Source organism: Accipiter gentilis, chromosome 3, assembly GCF_929443795.1.
Source record: "Accipiter gentilis chromosome 3, bAccGen1.1, whole genome shotgun sequence".
Lineage (NCBI taxonomy): Eukaryota > Metazoa > Chordata > Aves > Accipitriformes > Accipitridae > Astur > Astur gentilis.
This window is the reverse complement of record NC_064882.1, coordinates 12,925,009-12,937,930: the sequence shown is the minus strand read 5'-3', so window position 1 is coordinate 12,937,930 and position 12,922 is coordinate 12,925,009. Positions and strand designations below refer to the sequence as shown.

At 41.2% G+C, this 12,922-nt stretch overlaps 1 protein-coding gene across 5 annotated transcripts; it reads right to left on the bottom strand.

Moving 5' to 3' along the window:
* TLR3 (toll like receptor 3) lies at nt 1-10,609 on the bottom strand. Of its 5 annotated transcripts, XM_049797601.1 has the most exons (6): nt 10,475-10,604; nt 8,348-10,353; nt 6,980-7,428; nt 5,358-5,549; nt 1,737-3,562; nt 1-1,077 (listed from the first exon to the last, which is right to left on the bottom strand). In XM_049797601.1, the coding sequence occupies exons 3-6, from the start codon at nt 7,418-7,420 to the stop codon at nt 849-851; spliced, it is 2,688 nt and encodes an 895-aa protein (XP_049653558.1). In that variant the 5' UTR covers nt 7,421-7,428; nt 8,348-10,353; nt 10,475-10,604; the 3' UTR covers nt 1-848. The 5 variants fall into 5 exon arrangements, with proteins under 5 accessions (XP_049653558.1, XP_049653547.1, XP_049653553.1 ...); XM_049797590.1 differs by lacking the exon at nt 8,348-10,353 and having other exon boundaries at nt 10,475-10,609; XM_049797596.1 differs by lacking the exon at nt 8,348-10,353 and having other exon boundaries at nt 10,425-10,604.
* Between the last annotated feature and the right edge of the window lie 2,313 nt (nt 10,610-12,922).

Sequence of the window (12,922 nt, the reverse complement as noted above, 5' to 3'; positions counted from 1 at the left end):
TACAAAACAAGTGATGCACAATGCAATTGCTCACCACTTGCCAACTGATGCCCAGTTAGTTTCTGAGCAGTGATCCTCCCAGCCCCACTGTCCCCAGTTTATATACTAGGCGTGATGTCACATGGTACGGAATACCTCTTTGGCCAGTTTGGGTCAGCTGCCCTGGCTGTGTCCCCTCCCAACTTCTTGTGTCCCTCCAACCTTCTTGCTGGCTGGGCATGAGAAGCTGAAAAATCCTTGACTTTAGACTGAACATTACTTAGCAACAACTGAAAACATCAGTGTGTTATCAACATTCTTCTCATACTGAACCCAAAACATAGCACTGTACCAGTTACTAGAAAGAAAATTAACTCTATCCCAGCCAAAACCAGGACACATCGAAAGCTTTGCAATTTTAATTTCACTGAATCTCCCCTTGTGTTATGAAAGTAAGCAGTAGTGTCCACTCTATCTTCTACACAGAATTTGCTATTTTATCATTATTGTGTTCTCTTTTGCATATCCCTTTAAAGTAGTGAGTCCATGTCTTTTCTGCACTACATCAGATGGACATTTTTTCTAGAACACCAGTCATTCTCAGTGCTTTTCAGAATTTCTACCACATTTTTGATACACAGACTGAAATGACTGTCAATCATGATTCACTTTAACATGTCACCTCAGTGCTGATGAATTAAAATTTCAGTAAAAACATTAATATAGACGAGTAAATTTAAATTATAGTGACTCTTAACAAATCTTTCTAGCATGACACACTTTTTCAGGTCTTCCTGAAGGCTTGTTAGTTTTCCAATGATAGAAAATATGCAATTAAATGACTTAATTCAAATTTGTACTTTCAAAATTCAGTTCACTTTACTATTTGATTTAAGTGCCATCACTAATTGCTGATGAAATGCACTGACTCGTTCTTTCTGGGCTGGCCAGTTCAAGATGCAGGAAGATCTGAACATTCCTCTTCTCAGGTGAAGTGCATGATACAACTTGTAATCTTGGATATCCTGAAGAAAGATCAATATAATGGAGTCCCGACTTTGTTCAATAGCTTGCTGAAGAGCATGATACACCTTAAAACTGAAGCAAAAATAAGACAAAAATATGAGGGTTTTTTCATATGGAGGGAAAAAATGACAAACAGTTCTTTTAATAGCTCATGTAATAGCACATAGGGGATTCAAGGACTGGACTCAAACAGGGGTCTTAATGTCTATTCTATGATATAAAATTGTCACTACCTATCTTAAATTAGTTACCTTATAACTAATGAAAAAAATCATCCTCTAAAAATATAACCTAAGTCTACTGTCTTGATATAGCCTTGTTTAGCATAGTTCCTTTCTTTTCAAGTTCACTACCTAAGAAAGGTGAAAAGACTCGTTTAAAGGCAAATAAAAATCATCTTTTGATGCTAGTGATCTCACCCGTTATTGCTCTTTTTCAAACATGTAATTTTACAGAAAGCAATCTGCACAGGTGACAGCTTGACTTTTTGTACAAAAAAATACTGAGAGATTCAAATTTCTAATAGTGTACATGTGGAACAATTAACTTTATTAATTTAGGAATTCTTCTGAAGTTACGATGTATTAAGTAAATATATTAAAGTAGAATTGGCATGGTATTTTATATTAAATGGTATTTTTTATTAAGTTACACAGCAAAAATATTACCTTGTTAAAAAAGTCTGTTAAGAAATTTTTCCCCTTACATATAAAATTTTATATCCTACTCACTTTTTGCACCAGGGATCCTGTAAGAGGTGCTCAGTCACAACAAAAATAATCTTCCTGCTCTTTTTTATACTGTTAATTGTGGCTTCAAATTCAGATACACCTGCTTCAAAGTCCCGTTCTTCTAAACAAAACCTAACTTGAAAGTGGTTATGTTTTTCCAGAGAGATGAAATTCTTAGATACCCAATTCTTGTCCTGTTTTGCATGAATAACATAGGCATCATAATCAAACTCTTCCTGTTGTCTGTCAAGTTCTTTAAAACCGAGTACTCGATTTACTAAAATATTCCAGTAGAAAGCTATTCTCCACCCTTCAAAATGGATGCTGAGAACAATAAAAATGAGTAGCATCACAATAGAGGTAGTGATCACAAACAGAAGTTTAAATGGAGCACTGTCTTTGCAGGCCGAGCTATCAAAATGCACCACCAGACTACCATGATATTTAGGTGGGGTGTTGCAAATGTACTGGGACTGCAATCCAGGTATATATGCTTGGGTCACATTAAGCCAATCAGCAAACCAAGCAATGCTTTCACAGGTGCAATCAAATGGATTGGAATCCATCTCTAGTATTCTCAAGCTCTTGAAAGCTGGGCCAAACACTTTTTCTTCAACTGAGGTTATCAGATTTTTCTGCAGGTTCAATGAAATCAGAGAGGTTTGGTCATCAAACAGAGCTGCTGGAAGCATATTCAAATTATTTGATCCTAAATCCAAGTTTTTTAGTTGAAACAGACCCTTGAAAACCTGAACGGGAATCTCATCAAGCCCATTTGATTTTAAATTAAGAATGCGCAAGTTGGGAAGACCTTTTAAAAAAAGAACAGGGCCACCTGGATTTGCATGTTTCCAGAGTCGGGCTAAATTATTGTGCTGCAAATCCAGAATGTCAAGTTTGTGAAGTCCATCAAACAAGTCTTCTTTTATGTTTGCTATGTTGTTATTGCTGATGTCCAGGACAGTCAGATTTTGTAGAGGATGAAAAGGTGAAGGAGAAAGTGCCAGATTACTGCAACCTACCTTCCTCAGCATCAGTTTTCTAAGGCTTGGGACAAAAATGAATGATTCACTTTGCAAAGCCAAGTTTTTGTTATAGGAAAGATAAATATCTTGTATATTATTGAGACCTTTAAACTCATGACCTGTGAGCTCTTGACTAATTTCATTGAGACCAAGATCAAGAATTTTCAGATGTCCCAAGGAGGAGAATGCCCCACTTTCTATTGTAGAGATCCTTGTTTTTGTGAGGTTGAGAACTTGCAAACTGGAATTACCAAGTGACAAAAACGTTTTATTAGTTATTCTTTGTAAGTTTATGTTGCAGTTACAGAGACTCAGGTATTTCAGGTTGTTCAGACCCGTGAACGTATTAGCAGTAATTCCTGGAAAATTGTTATTATCCATTATAAGGTACTCCAGGCGGTATAACCAATGAAAGGAAAAATCTTCAATTTTCCCAGTAAGTGAATTTATCAGATTCAGATGTTTGAGGCTGGATAATCCATAAAATAAACGTGAAGATACATGAAAGTTATTATGCTTCAGGTTTAAGTATTGTAAACTTGAAAGCCACTGAAATGAGTCATCTTCTATCACAGACAGAGAATTTTGGGAAAGGTTTAAAACTGTAAGATTTGTTCCTTGCAATCCCTCGAAAGTTGACTTGCCAACAGACGAAAGCTTCACATGGCTCAGTGAGAGGTTCTGAATTGCAGTGTTTGATAATTCTGTACAAAGTTTCTTTGTGCGATTTTCACCAAGTTCAACATCATTCAGTATGAGGCCAAACAGATTTCCGATTGCATGTAAACTTCCTACATGAAACTGGAAGGAAAAGAAAAAAAAAGAGTTTTGACCTAAACAAGGGGATTATGTAAGAAAGTTGACCCATAAAGCCAAAATTTGGAAAGGTTTTCAAACAAGATTTTGAAGCACAATATGACCTCCTACACAGATTTTTCTACAGCCAAGGTCAGACAAACACTTCTTGGAGTTTATACTGAATGATTCAAATGCGTAAAGCTACTTTTCAGACAGCAGTACTGTAAAATCAGAGCAGCTTAAACTAGCATAAAGTAGCACTGCCCAAGAAAGGAGCAGTCCCATCTACTTATCCCTTGTGCCAATACGGCCATACATGCAGTCACATGATGAATCAAAAAGGGAACCAGTCTGACTACAAGCTAACCAAACCAAAAAGTCTGTAGAGTTTCCCCAGTGATCCAGTGCATAGCCTCATTAAAGCTTGTACCAGAAAGAGGGAGGGATGAAGCAGCCAAGGGAAAGAGGATGGTGGGATTGCCTCTCATCAGTGGTACAAGCTTATGCCACTTTAAAATGTACATGGAAATTACAAGAACATGTTCTTTACAAATCAATCAACTGGGGAAAAAACCCAAGCAAATTCAGTAGTCATACACTGAGGGTCAGCCAGTTGAGAACTGCAACACTTACCACCACTCTTCAGAGAATCATACTGCAACACTGAGAAGTGGGTCAGAGAGAAGAGTGTAGTCTGTGTAGGCTGCAGAAAAAACACCCACTTGTTTTTTTTAAAGGAGTAAGTACACTTTTCTGCAATGATGATTTCTCTGGGGTACCCCACAGATACAAATGAACATTCTTTTTGATCAACTAGGAAGCGAGACCTAGATGGTATAACTAGCCTTGCATAACATCACACTTTTTCCCCACTTAGAAAGTATGTGTTGTGGTTTAACCCCAGCCAGCAACTAAGCACCATGCAGCCGCTCACTCGCTTCCCCCCTCATCCAGTAGCATGGGGAAGAAAATCGGGAAAAGTAGTAAAACTCATGGGTTGAGATAAGAACGGTTTAATAGAACAGAAAAGAAGAAACTAATAATAATAATGATGATAACACTAATAAAATGAAAACAGCAATAATAAAAGGATTGGAATATACAAATGATGCACAGTGCAATTGCTCACCACCCACTGATCGACGCCCAGTTAGTCCCTGAACCATGATCCCCTGGCCCCAACTCCCCCCCAGTTTATATACTAGGCATGATGTCACATGGTATGGAATACCCCTTTAGCCAGTTTGGGTCAGCTGCCCTGGCTGTGTCCCCTCCCAACTTCTTGTGCCCCTCCAGCCTTCTTGCTGGCTACGCATGAGAAGCTGAAAAATCCCTGACTTAGTCTAAACACAACTTAGTAACAACTGAAAAAGTCAGTGTGCTACCAACATTCTTCTGGTACTAAATCCAAAACATAGCACTGTACCAGCTACTAGGAAGACAATTAACTCTATCCCAGCTGAAACCAGGACAGTATGTCAGCTCTTCACCTTCAGCACATACAAAAGAAATCCTGCATAGAAAATACCTGGTAAAGAGTTCACAGAGCTACTTGATCTAGCTCTTGCTTGAGACCTCTGATCTACATGGAACCAACTCTTGCTGATTCCAGTGGGAGAAAAATAATTGTGTATCACTACTGGAGGTCAGGATTAATGCTGTATACAATCAAGTGGTTTTATCTTGGACCTCAGTGGATCAAAAGTGTAATGCAAATGCTATACAATCATAAAGGATAAATCAGGATAGCTCCATTTTATACTTACACCTGTTGAATTTCTGTTTAAATGCTTCCTACCTCTTTCAGTGGATTTGATGACAAATCAAGACTATTCAATGAGGTGTTGCTAAGAAAACTGAAGTCTTCCTTTTTTAATTCAGTGATTTCATTGCTATCCAAGATGAGCACACGAAGGTTCTTCAACTGTTGCTGCAATCCTAAATTTGCCGACTTCAAAAGATTATGAGATAGGTCCAAAATACTCAAGTTCTGGGGAGAAGATGCAAACAGAAAAGCACACAATTATTTTTATTTTATATAATACAAAATAATTTTGAAATATTGCATTAAAGTCTAATTGATTAGAAAATAGTTGCAATACTACAATTAAAATAAATTTGTAATGGAGAAATGGCAGCTTTCAAGATCCTGCAGGAAGAAGCCTTCTGTATCTTCCACCCCTGTAACTTTCATTGTATCTACGGTCTTAACCTGCTAAAATATCTTACTGCAAACCAAAGATTTACTTTATCTAAAATTCCTTAATTCACTGAAAGCCCTCCTGCTCCAGATAAAGTGATAAAAGCAAAAGTCTACAGCTGGCTGCAGTAACAACTCCTGCAGTATTAAACCTTGCATTCTACCCTCTTCACTGTGGTCCACCCCCAGAAATGGAACTGAGGAAGGTGAAGAGGAGTGCAGTAGCAGCCTACAAAGATCCGTGCTGTACGCCCTGTAATACTGCAGCTCATGCCCAGGTGCTCAGACTCCTCCTGCACCTGCAGAGGAGGAGATGCTACCCTAAAGGTGTCTCCACAGAATGTGCCGTGAGGTGCCCCAAGCCTGGCCTCCATCAGTAACAGGTCAGCGAGGAAGCGAGGAAGGCCAGAACTTCAGTTCTGTTCCCAGCACCGAAGCTGGCTGTACTCATTTGTACGTAGTTGAGTCAGCATCCTACAATGCAAGCAAGTGCATCTCATGTAACTGAACTGGAATACTGACTGTAGCAGAAAAGTTCAGGCTTGTTCAAAACAACATGCACACTCATTAGAACATTGTACAACAATTAGGACCCACACATTGTCTCTATTTTCTTTTGTCCTTAGGCCCTTCCTTTTGCATGATTCCCTGCCTGGTGCAAAGACAATGGCATAGTGTTTTCCTGACTTCTGTGCTCATAGATGCTACACAGAATAATATTTAACCACAGGGAAACTACCAGGAAAAGGTAGAGTAAAAAGGCTTTTACTCTTTCTCAGTCTCCAAAGTCCTGGGAGACACTGCATTCAGCCTAAGCACTAGCCTTCATGATCAGAGTAATTACACTGTGCCCTTGAGAATTTAGGCTAGCTACCATTTTTATACCCCAGGCAACTTGGATTCCACACCATCCACTTCACCTTATATGTCATCTGCTGCTGCTATTCTCTTAGCACAAATCCTGCATGGCCAGGGGCCTCAAAGGGCTGCAATAGGGAAAAGGGGATGGAAAGGATTGACTCATAAAGATGGCTGAGACTTCAGTGCGCTTCTAACACAAGAAGCCACTAGGACTTTTCTTTAGAAAAAGAATGAAGGAATATTATATGCTGGGTATTTTCAGGTGCAAATAGGCAGCTGTTCTGTACACAGAGTGGAAAATACAGTAAATTCCCCATTTATACTTTATTTACATGAAAAGGTGCATTTCTAAAGCTTACCTCCAGAGTTTTGAAAGGATCATTTTTTGTATCTATTCTGTTGTATCCTAGATTGAGCTCAGTCAGGTTGGTGCAGGAAGCAAAGACTCCATCAGGGATCTTATACAGTTCGTTATGTTCTAACTTCAGAATCTGCAACAGGGGCACATTTTTGCACAATTCCGGTTGCAGTTTAGAGATGCTGTTGTAGCCTGCGTTTAAGTAAACCAGCTGGCTGTACTTGGTCAGATTTGCAGGACCTAGCTGCCTTAGCTGATTATGAGAAATGTCCAAACCTGTTATATTGTTTGGGAGATCAGAAGGAATTTGAGTCAGCTTTAGGTGACTGCAGTCAGCCATTTCATTTCGGATCTGACATTGCTTTCCAACTGATGCACACAGCAAGCAGACAGACACCAGTCTGACAGATAAGCTGCTCCACCAAAGAATAGCACTTCCCATTGTTTTATCTGCAAAGGCAAAATGAACACCATAGAAATTACAATCATTTTGACACAACTTATATCTTAAACTGAAGGCTAAGCAAGCCAGGCTCAAAAAACATGTAGTTTTATACCAAGCAAACACCCAGTATTTTTTACCCGTAAAGTAGCATTCATTTCTGCAGAAAAGGTATGTCTAATAATCTAAATTAAGATTTTTCTTTAAAAACAATAGTATTGTCTTATGTAAAAATAATTATGCTCAAAAAGCTGCCAACACTTTATCTATTATCAGTGCAAATCTCCAACCATCTTCCCTTTTCTGATTAATTTTTCATTGCTTTAACATGCAAAAAAATACAATAAATACGACAAATTACACACAGGCCCCTCAATTTTAATCACACTGATAAATATTTATACACAGGCCCCTCAATGTTAATCACTATGCTCCGAGCTTAAATGCACTTAAAATATTTATAGTTATATGCAGTAAGAATGCCTAACATGCCACCACTTTATTTTACAGTTGTTGCCAGTTGTTGTTTTACAAGCCAGCCACACAAACTTCTAACTCTCTTTCCACCTCATAGAGAAAGAAGGAATACCAGGCTATAGAAAGGTATATGATAAGGTAAAAGCAGACAAAAATCAATCAGTACCGACCTAATTGGAGAAAGAAATGGAGAAGAGCCAAGATGTAGAAAAAACACTGTTCATAGATTCAGCACATTTATCCAAATACTTCCAGGAAAACTTACACATTTAAGAATTTAAACACCCCACCCCATATTTTTTGAGAACTTCCATTAGGATATCAGCCTCTGTCCACTGGTGCTCTAATCTTCAATGGCTCTGCCTGTTTAAGCATTACATTTCTGATGAATCCCAGAGTTTTTCATATTTTATTCCATTTCAATTTAGTATCCATAAGATTTAAATTTACCTGGTGATCTTGTAATGCAGCTTTACTGGATAAAGAAGAAAATTAATTCCACAAAAATTCTGACTGGATTAGAGCTGTAAGAGCTCAGAAAAGTTTGACAAGCCTGCTGAGTCATAGAGCTTGTCTAATTAAATTGCATTTCCGCTAATCAAGAGAGAAGTCCAGTGTATCTTCCGTATCATTCTCTACAGAATTAATCTTCAGTAGAGGGAGAACAAATAATCAAGAGAAGAGCCCAGTGTATCTTCTATATCATTCTATGCAGAATTAATCTTCAGTAGAGGGAGAACAAATACTTTGAGAGTGCTTGCCTGAATATTTTTCCATGCTTTAGCAGAGAACTGTAAAAGCTTAGGTTCCTCCACTTCAATTTTTTTCTTTTTTTAAAAAATATAAACCTTATACTTTCACCCCTGAAGCTTTGAGTGTCTCCACTATCTCCAAATACACATATCTGTATGGCCTTCTGCCAACAAATTTGGAACCTCCCTGCTCAACCTCAATTTACCAATGAGTTAAGTCTTAACATGATGGGCTCCCAGGTAGAGAAGACTGTCCGTGCCCCACTACAGAACAGGCTATAGACGGGAATTTAACCTTACCAGACTTAACAAGAATCTAGAACAGCTTCTTGAAAGACTAACTCCCAGGAATAGGAACTTTCTTAGTTCTGCAGCTCACATTTTCCTTTGCTTGGAACCTGTGTTTAATCAACATGATCTAGCTTTGAGCACATTACATTATTGCTCAAACAATGAAACAAGAAATGAAACAAGAAATTAGACCAGTACATTTGTATAGAAAAAGAAAAAGCCCTCAGAACTGATGTTTTTTGAAGAGAAGAGTTTTCACTGCCATAACAAAACACTCTGAGGAACTGACACTGCAACCTGCAGCCAAACAGGAGTTTAGCAGGTCAGACCCCAGCAAAGTTTGTCTCCCTAGGTAACGTGACTTTTCAGAGAGCACACATTAGGACTCCTCTAGTAACAAAAAGCCACATTGTAGTGGCCAGAGGCGACCCCTGTGAGTGCCTCTGTGGGAGCAACCTGGCCATCTAGGGAGAGACATCAGTGAAATCCAATAGGAGTGGGCATAAAAGCAAGGGAAAGAGGGACCTAAAGCGTTGCAAAGGCGTAGAGAAAGGACTGCAAAAGACAATTTAAAATAAACCTTAATGAAAAACCAATTCCCTGCTGGGCACTGCATGTGGGCCTGACCCATCTCCGGCAGCTCACACAGCCTGGCTTCTCCACTCACCTGCCGCTGGCAAATGAGGAAGGGGAAGCGATAGCAAATAACTCAACACGATGGTCCTGCAGACAGCCTGACCCGCTACAGCGGCTGCTGAACACAGCACCCGTGTCCCTGTAGCTGAGGAAAATAAAGGACTGCTTGTCCTGCCTCATTCTTCTCTACCCTGGCTGCTGGAAGAGCTAAGAAAAACAAAGCGGGAGGTTGTCTGTAACAAAAGCTTTTCTGCATCCCTCTGAGGGTTTGTTTTAGGGACATAGCTGCCAGGTTCCTGGCAGTTGTTGCCAGTTCATCTTTAAGTCTGAAAGGCACAAGAAATGTACTGCACAAACAAAACGAGTTCTTTGGCTAACTTCCAGTGAGGCCTGAAGGGCTGCCTTTTCCTGCTTTTTTTTCATTGCATGAAGTCTGGAGTCAGCCTTAGGCGTTTATGCTTTGGTTGGGGATCCAGTGAAGAAAGCATACACCCATCGTCAGACTTAAGGGACAGTGTTACAGAATAGCATTTAACAGACAAAAGAAAGAACGACAGTTTTAATGTTATGAGCAAGAACTTTAAAAAAACTGGAGAATTTAGCAGGGGAGCTTCCAGCATCTCCCAGGGAGGGACATTCCCACTTCACCTATGTTGCCTTTTCCTTTTTTTTTTTTAAACACCCAGAAATACCTCCTGCCAGCTGGGGACACCACACCCGGCCACAAGCACCAAAGCACACTCATTAAGCAAACAGCAGCGGCGCCGACTTTGCCAACTTGCAAGCGAGGAGAAATCCAAGATGACGGAAAAACGCCCGAACTCCTGAGCAGTCCTTCGGCTTCGTACCTCCGATATTCGCGTTTATTACCAAGAGGCGAAGAACGGCATCCCCTTACCGCTGCGGGCTCTACCTCCTCCGGTCTGGAGGCATCCAGGCACCGTACAACTTTCTCAGCGCACGAAAAACCACGAGGAGACACTCCGCCGGGAGACGGAAGAAGTGAAACCGAAAGCGGGGCAGGACGCGGCGCGGGAAGCCGAGCCGGGCCGGGCCGGGCCGGGCGGAGCGTCCGCCGGGTGCCGGGGGCGGAGGGGGCTCCTGAGCTGGGCGGCGGGCTGGCGCTAGGGTTTTCCCCACGGAAACCCGTTGCAGCACGCAGCATCCCCCAGTCCTGCTTATAACACAGTTACGGTTTATTCCTAGCCAATTCCAGTGTGTCTGAAAATCCTCCAGGACGCATCCCAAAGGCGGATAGGCTGACCGACAGATTACTCGCTTAACGTAGAAACAAAGCACCCGTAGGTTCCTACAGAGCCACGTAAAGCATCCCTTTTCAAAAGGGAACTTGTTTACGAGAGGGAGCAATATACTACGTTTTTAAGAGAGATAATCGCGTATTTTCTACTGTATTGGAAAGAAATCGTTTTCCGGAGTCCAAGTAGAAGTTTTAGGTACAGCTTTCAGATGTGTGCCCTTCTCATACTGTTGGTGAGTTCGCACGCCCCTGGTGTCCCGGGGACCTGACCACCAGTCTCCTGGGGAGGACTGCCCCAGCACGAGCTTCTGGACGTGCCAAAAGGAGCCACTGCTTCCACTGCGCTGGCAACGGCGAATCCTCTGCGGGGCTCATCCAGCCGTGCTTAGGACACACCAACACCACCGAGTTCACCTTACGTTCTTAGGTAGTGGCGCTGTCCCTCTCGAGTGCAGAGCGGGTAGCTGCAGACTCGCCCAGAAAAAGAGTAAACTCGGCTCTTCGTAAGAAGGACATAGACTCTTCATTCAAAGTGTTTGAAATTACAGCCTGCAGCAATGTGTTAACCGCCTGCCGACCAGGAGCTCTGGGGAAGGAGGGAGACTGTGCTGATTTCTGCCCTATATCCCGTTAAATCCAGGACTACTGACAGATTTGCCGTGGAGCCCAGGGAGGTAGGCTGGCTACCAAAGAGGTTAGGGCCCTTACTTCCTACTCCTGCTCTCCGAATTCTTTCAGCAATCGCCTAATATAAATTAATATTTATTCTTGGAGTTAGGACACTGAAACCGAGACCAGAACCAAGCTCCTTCGGAGCTGAAAGGCTCTAGAGCCTGTTTCGTTCCCGTTTCACAGTTAAACCTTGATCCTCCCTTCTGTCTTCCTAGGGGAAGAGTAAATTTCTGTTCCATGCCGCCCTGTGTGCTTCTGCACCGGATAAGGTCTTTTGATCGTAAGCACAGCCACTCGAAGTCGCATTAAGTTACTCTGAGGAGGCTTTTCCCTTTGCATTTCACAACTCTGCTGCTTTAGAACAGAAGAAATCACACTGATGGTAAAACAGCATAATAATTAACAACCTTGGCAGATCATTATTCCAGCATAGCAATACTGTCAGGTATTTTGCCTCTTATCTCACCCTCCATCATACTCATACTACAGATAAAGCATGCTCTTTGGTCTCACCTTACAATTTTATCCCCCCTCAATCCTCTCTTCCCTACAGACATAGGGGACTACCAGGAAGCTGGAGTTGTATCAGGCATAATGGAAGAAAACCACCTGATGCTGATGAAGCTGCCATTTTATCAGTAATGCCTTTCCAACACTCTAGCCTTAGAATAATGTCAGTGGCTCAGGGAGACAACAGCACAAGGGTACTCAAAAGCTCCACTCTTGTGGAGCACTTGCACTGGGTGTAAGAACATTTCTTTTACTACAGAAAATTTCAAAGCAACAAAGCTCTTGTAGACATTTTGCAGCATGATTTACGAGAACCAGCAGGTACTACTGTGCAAGGTAGACTCTAGGGCATACACCACCAGTGCAGGTTCAGCAAGTACAGTATTTCTGAGGCAGAGGACAAAGTGGACACATCTGTGCCTATTTCCGTGGTGTGAAATCACATCGGGCTCTCAAGCTGCCATAACTCCACTGTAGCTTAGTTTAAACTATACTTATGTTTTCAGGTGCTGGAAAGAACATGGCAAACTCATAATGGAGGGGAAAGTCAGGCAATCCACATGTCCAGAGAATAATTTAAGAAAAAAACAGTGTAAAAACTAGGCAATGCTCCCACATTGTGGTCAAGGAAAGCAGTTTGAGTGAGTTGGTTCTGAATAGTGACAAAAGGCAGTCAGATGCAATTCTGGAGATGTCGCCATTTCACACATATATTTAACAGCAGCATAACCAGTTGCTGCACAGACCTAGTTCAAGCTTATCCAGGCTATAACCACAGAAGGGTAGGGATGTAAGTGCAGTATCTCACATAACACTCCCACAGCAAACATGCCACCAAAACTTAGCCTAGAAAAAAGCAAAGAGGAAGTCTACTGATCTTAACCTGATCTTCATATACAAACAAGT

What these genes read in the sequence shown, in the direction of transcription:
- TLR3 (XM_049797590.1), bottom strand. Translation starts at nt 7,420, where the DNA reads ATGGGAAGTGCTATTCTTTGGTGGAGCAGCTTATCTGTCAGACTGGTG. An exon ending in ATCCTTTCAAAACTCTGGAG is followed by an intron (nt 5,550 to 6,979) that starts GTAAGCTTTAGA and finishes TCTTCTCCCCAG; the next exon opens with AACTTGAGTATTTTGGACCT. An exon ending in CAGGATCCCTGGTGCAAAAA is followed by an intron (nt 1,078 to 1,736) that starts GTGAGTAGGATA and finishes TTTTTGCTTCAG; the next exon opens with TTTTAAGGTGTATCATGCTC.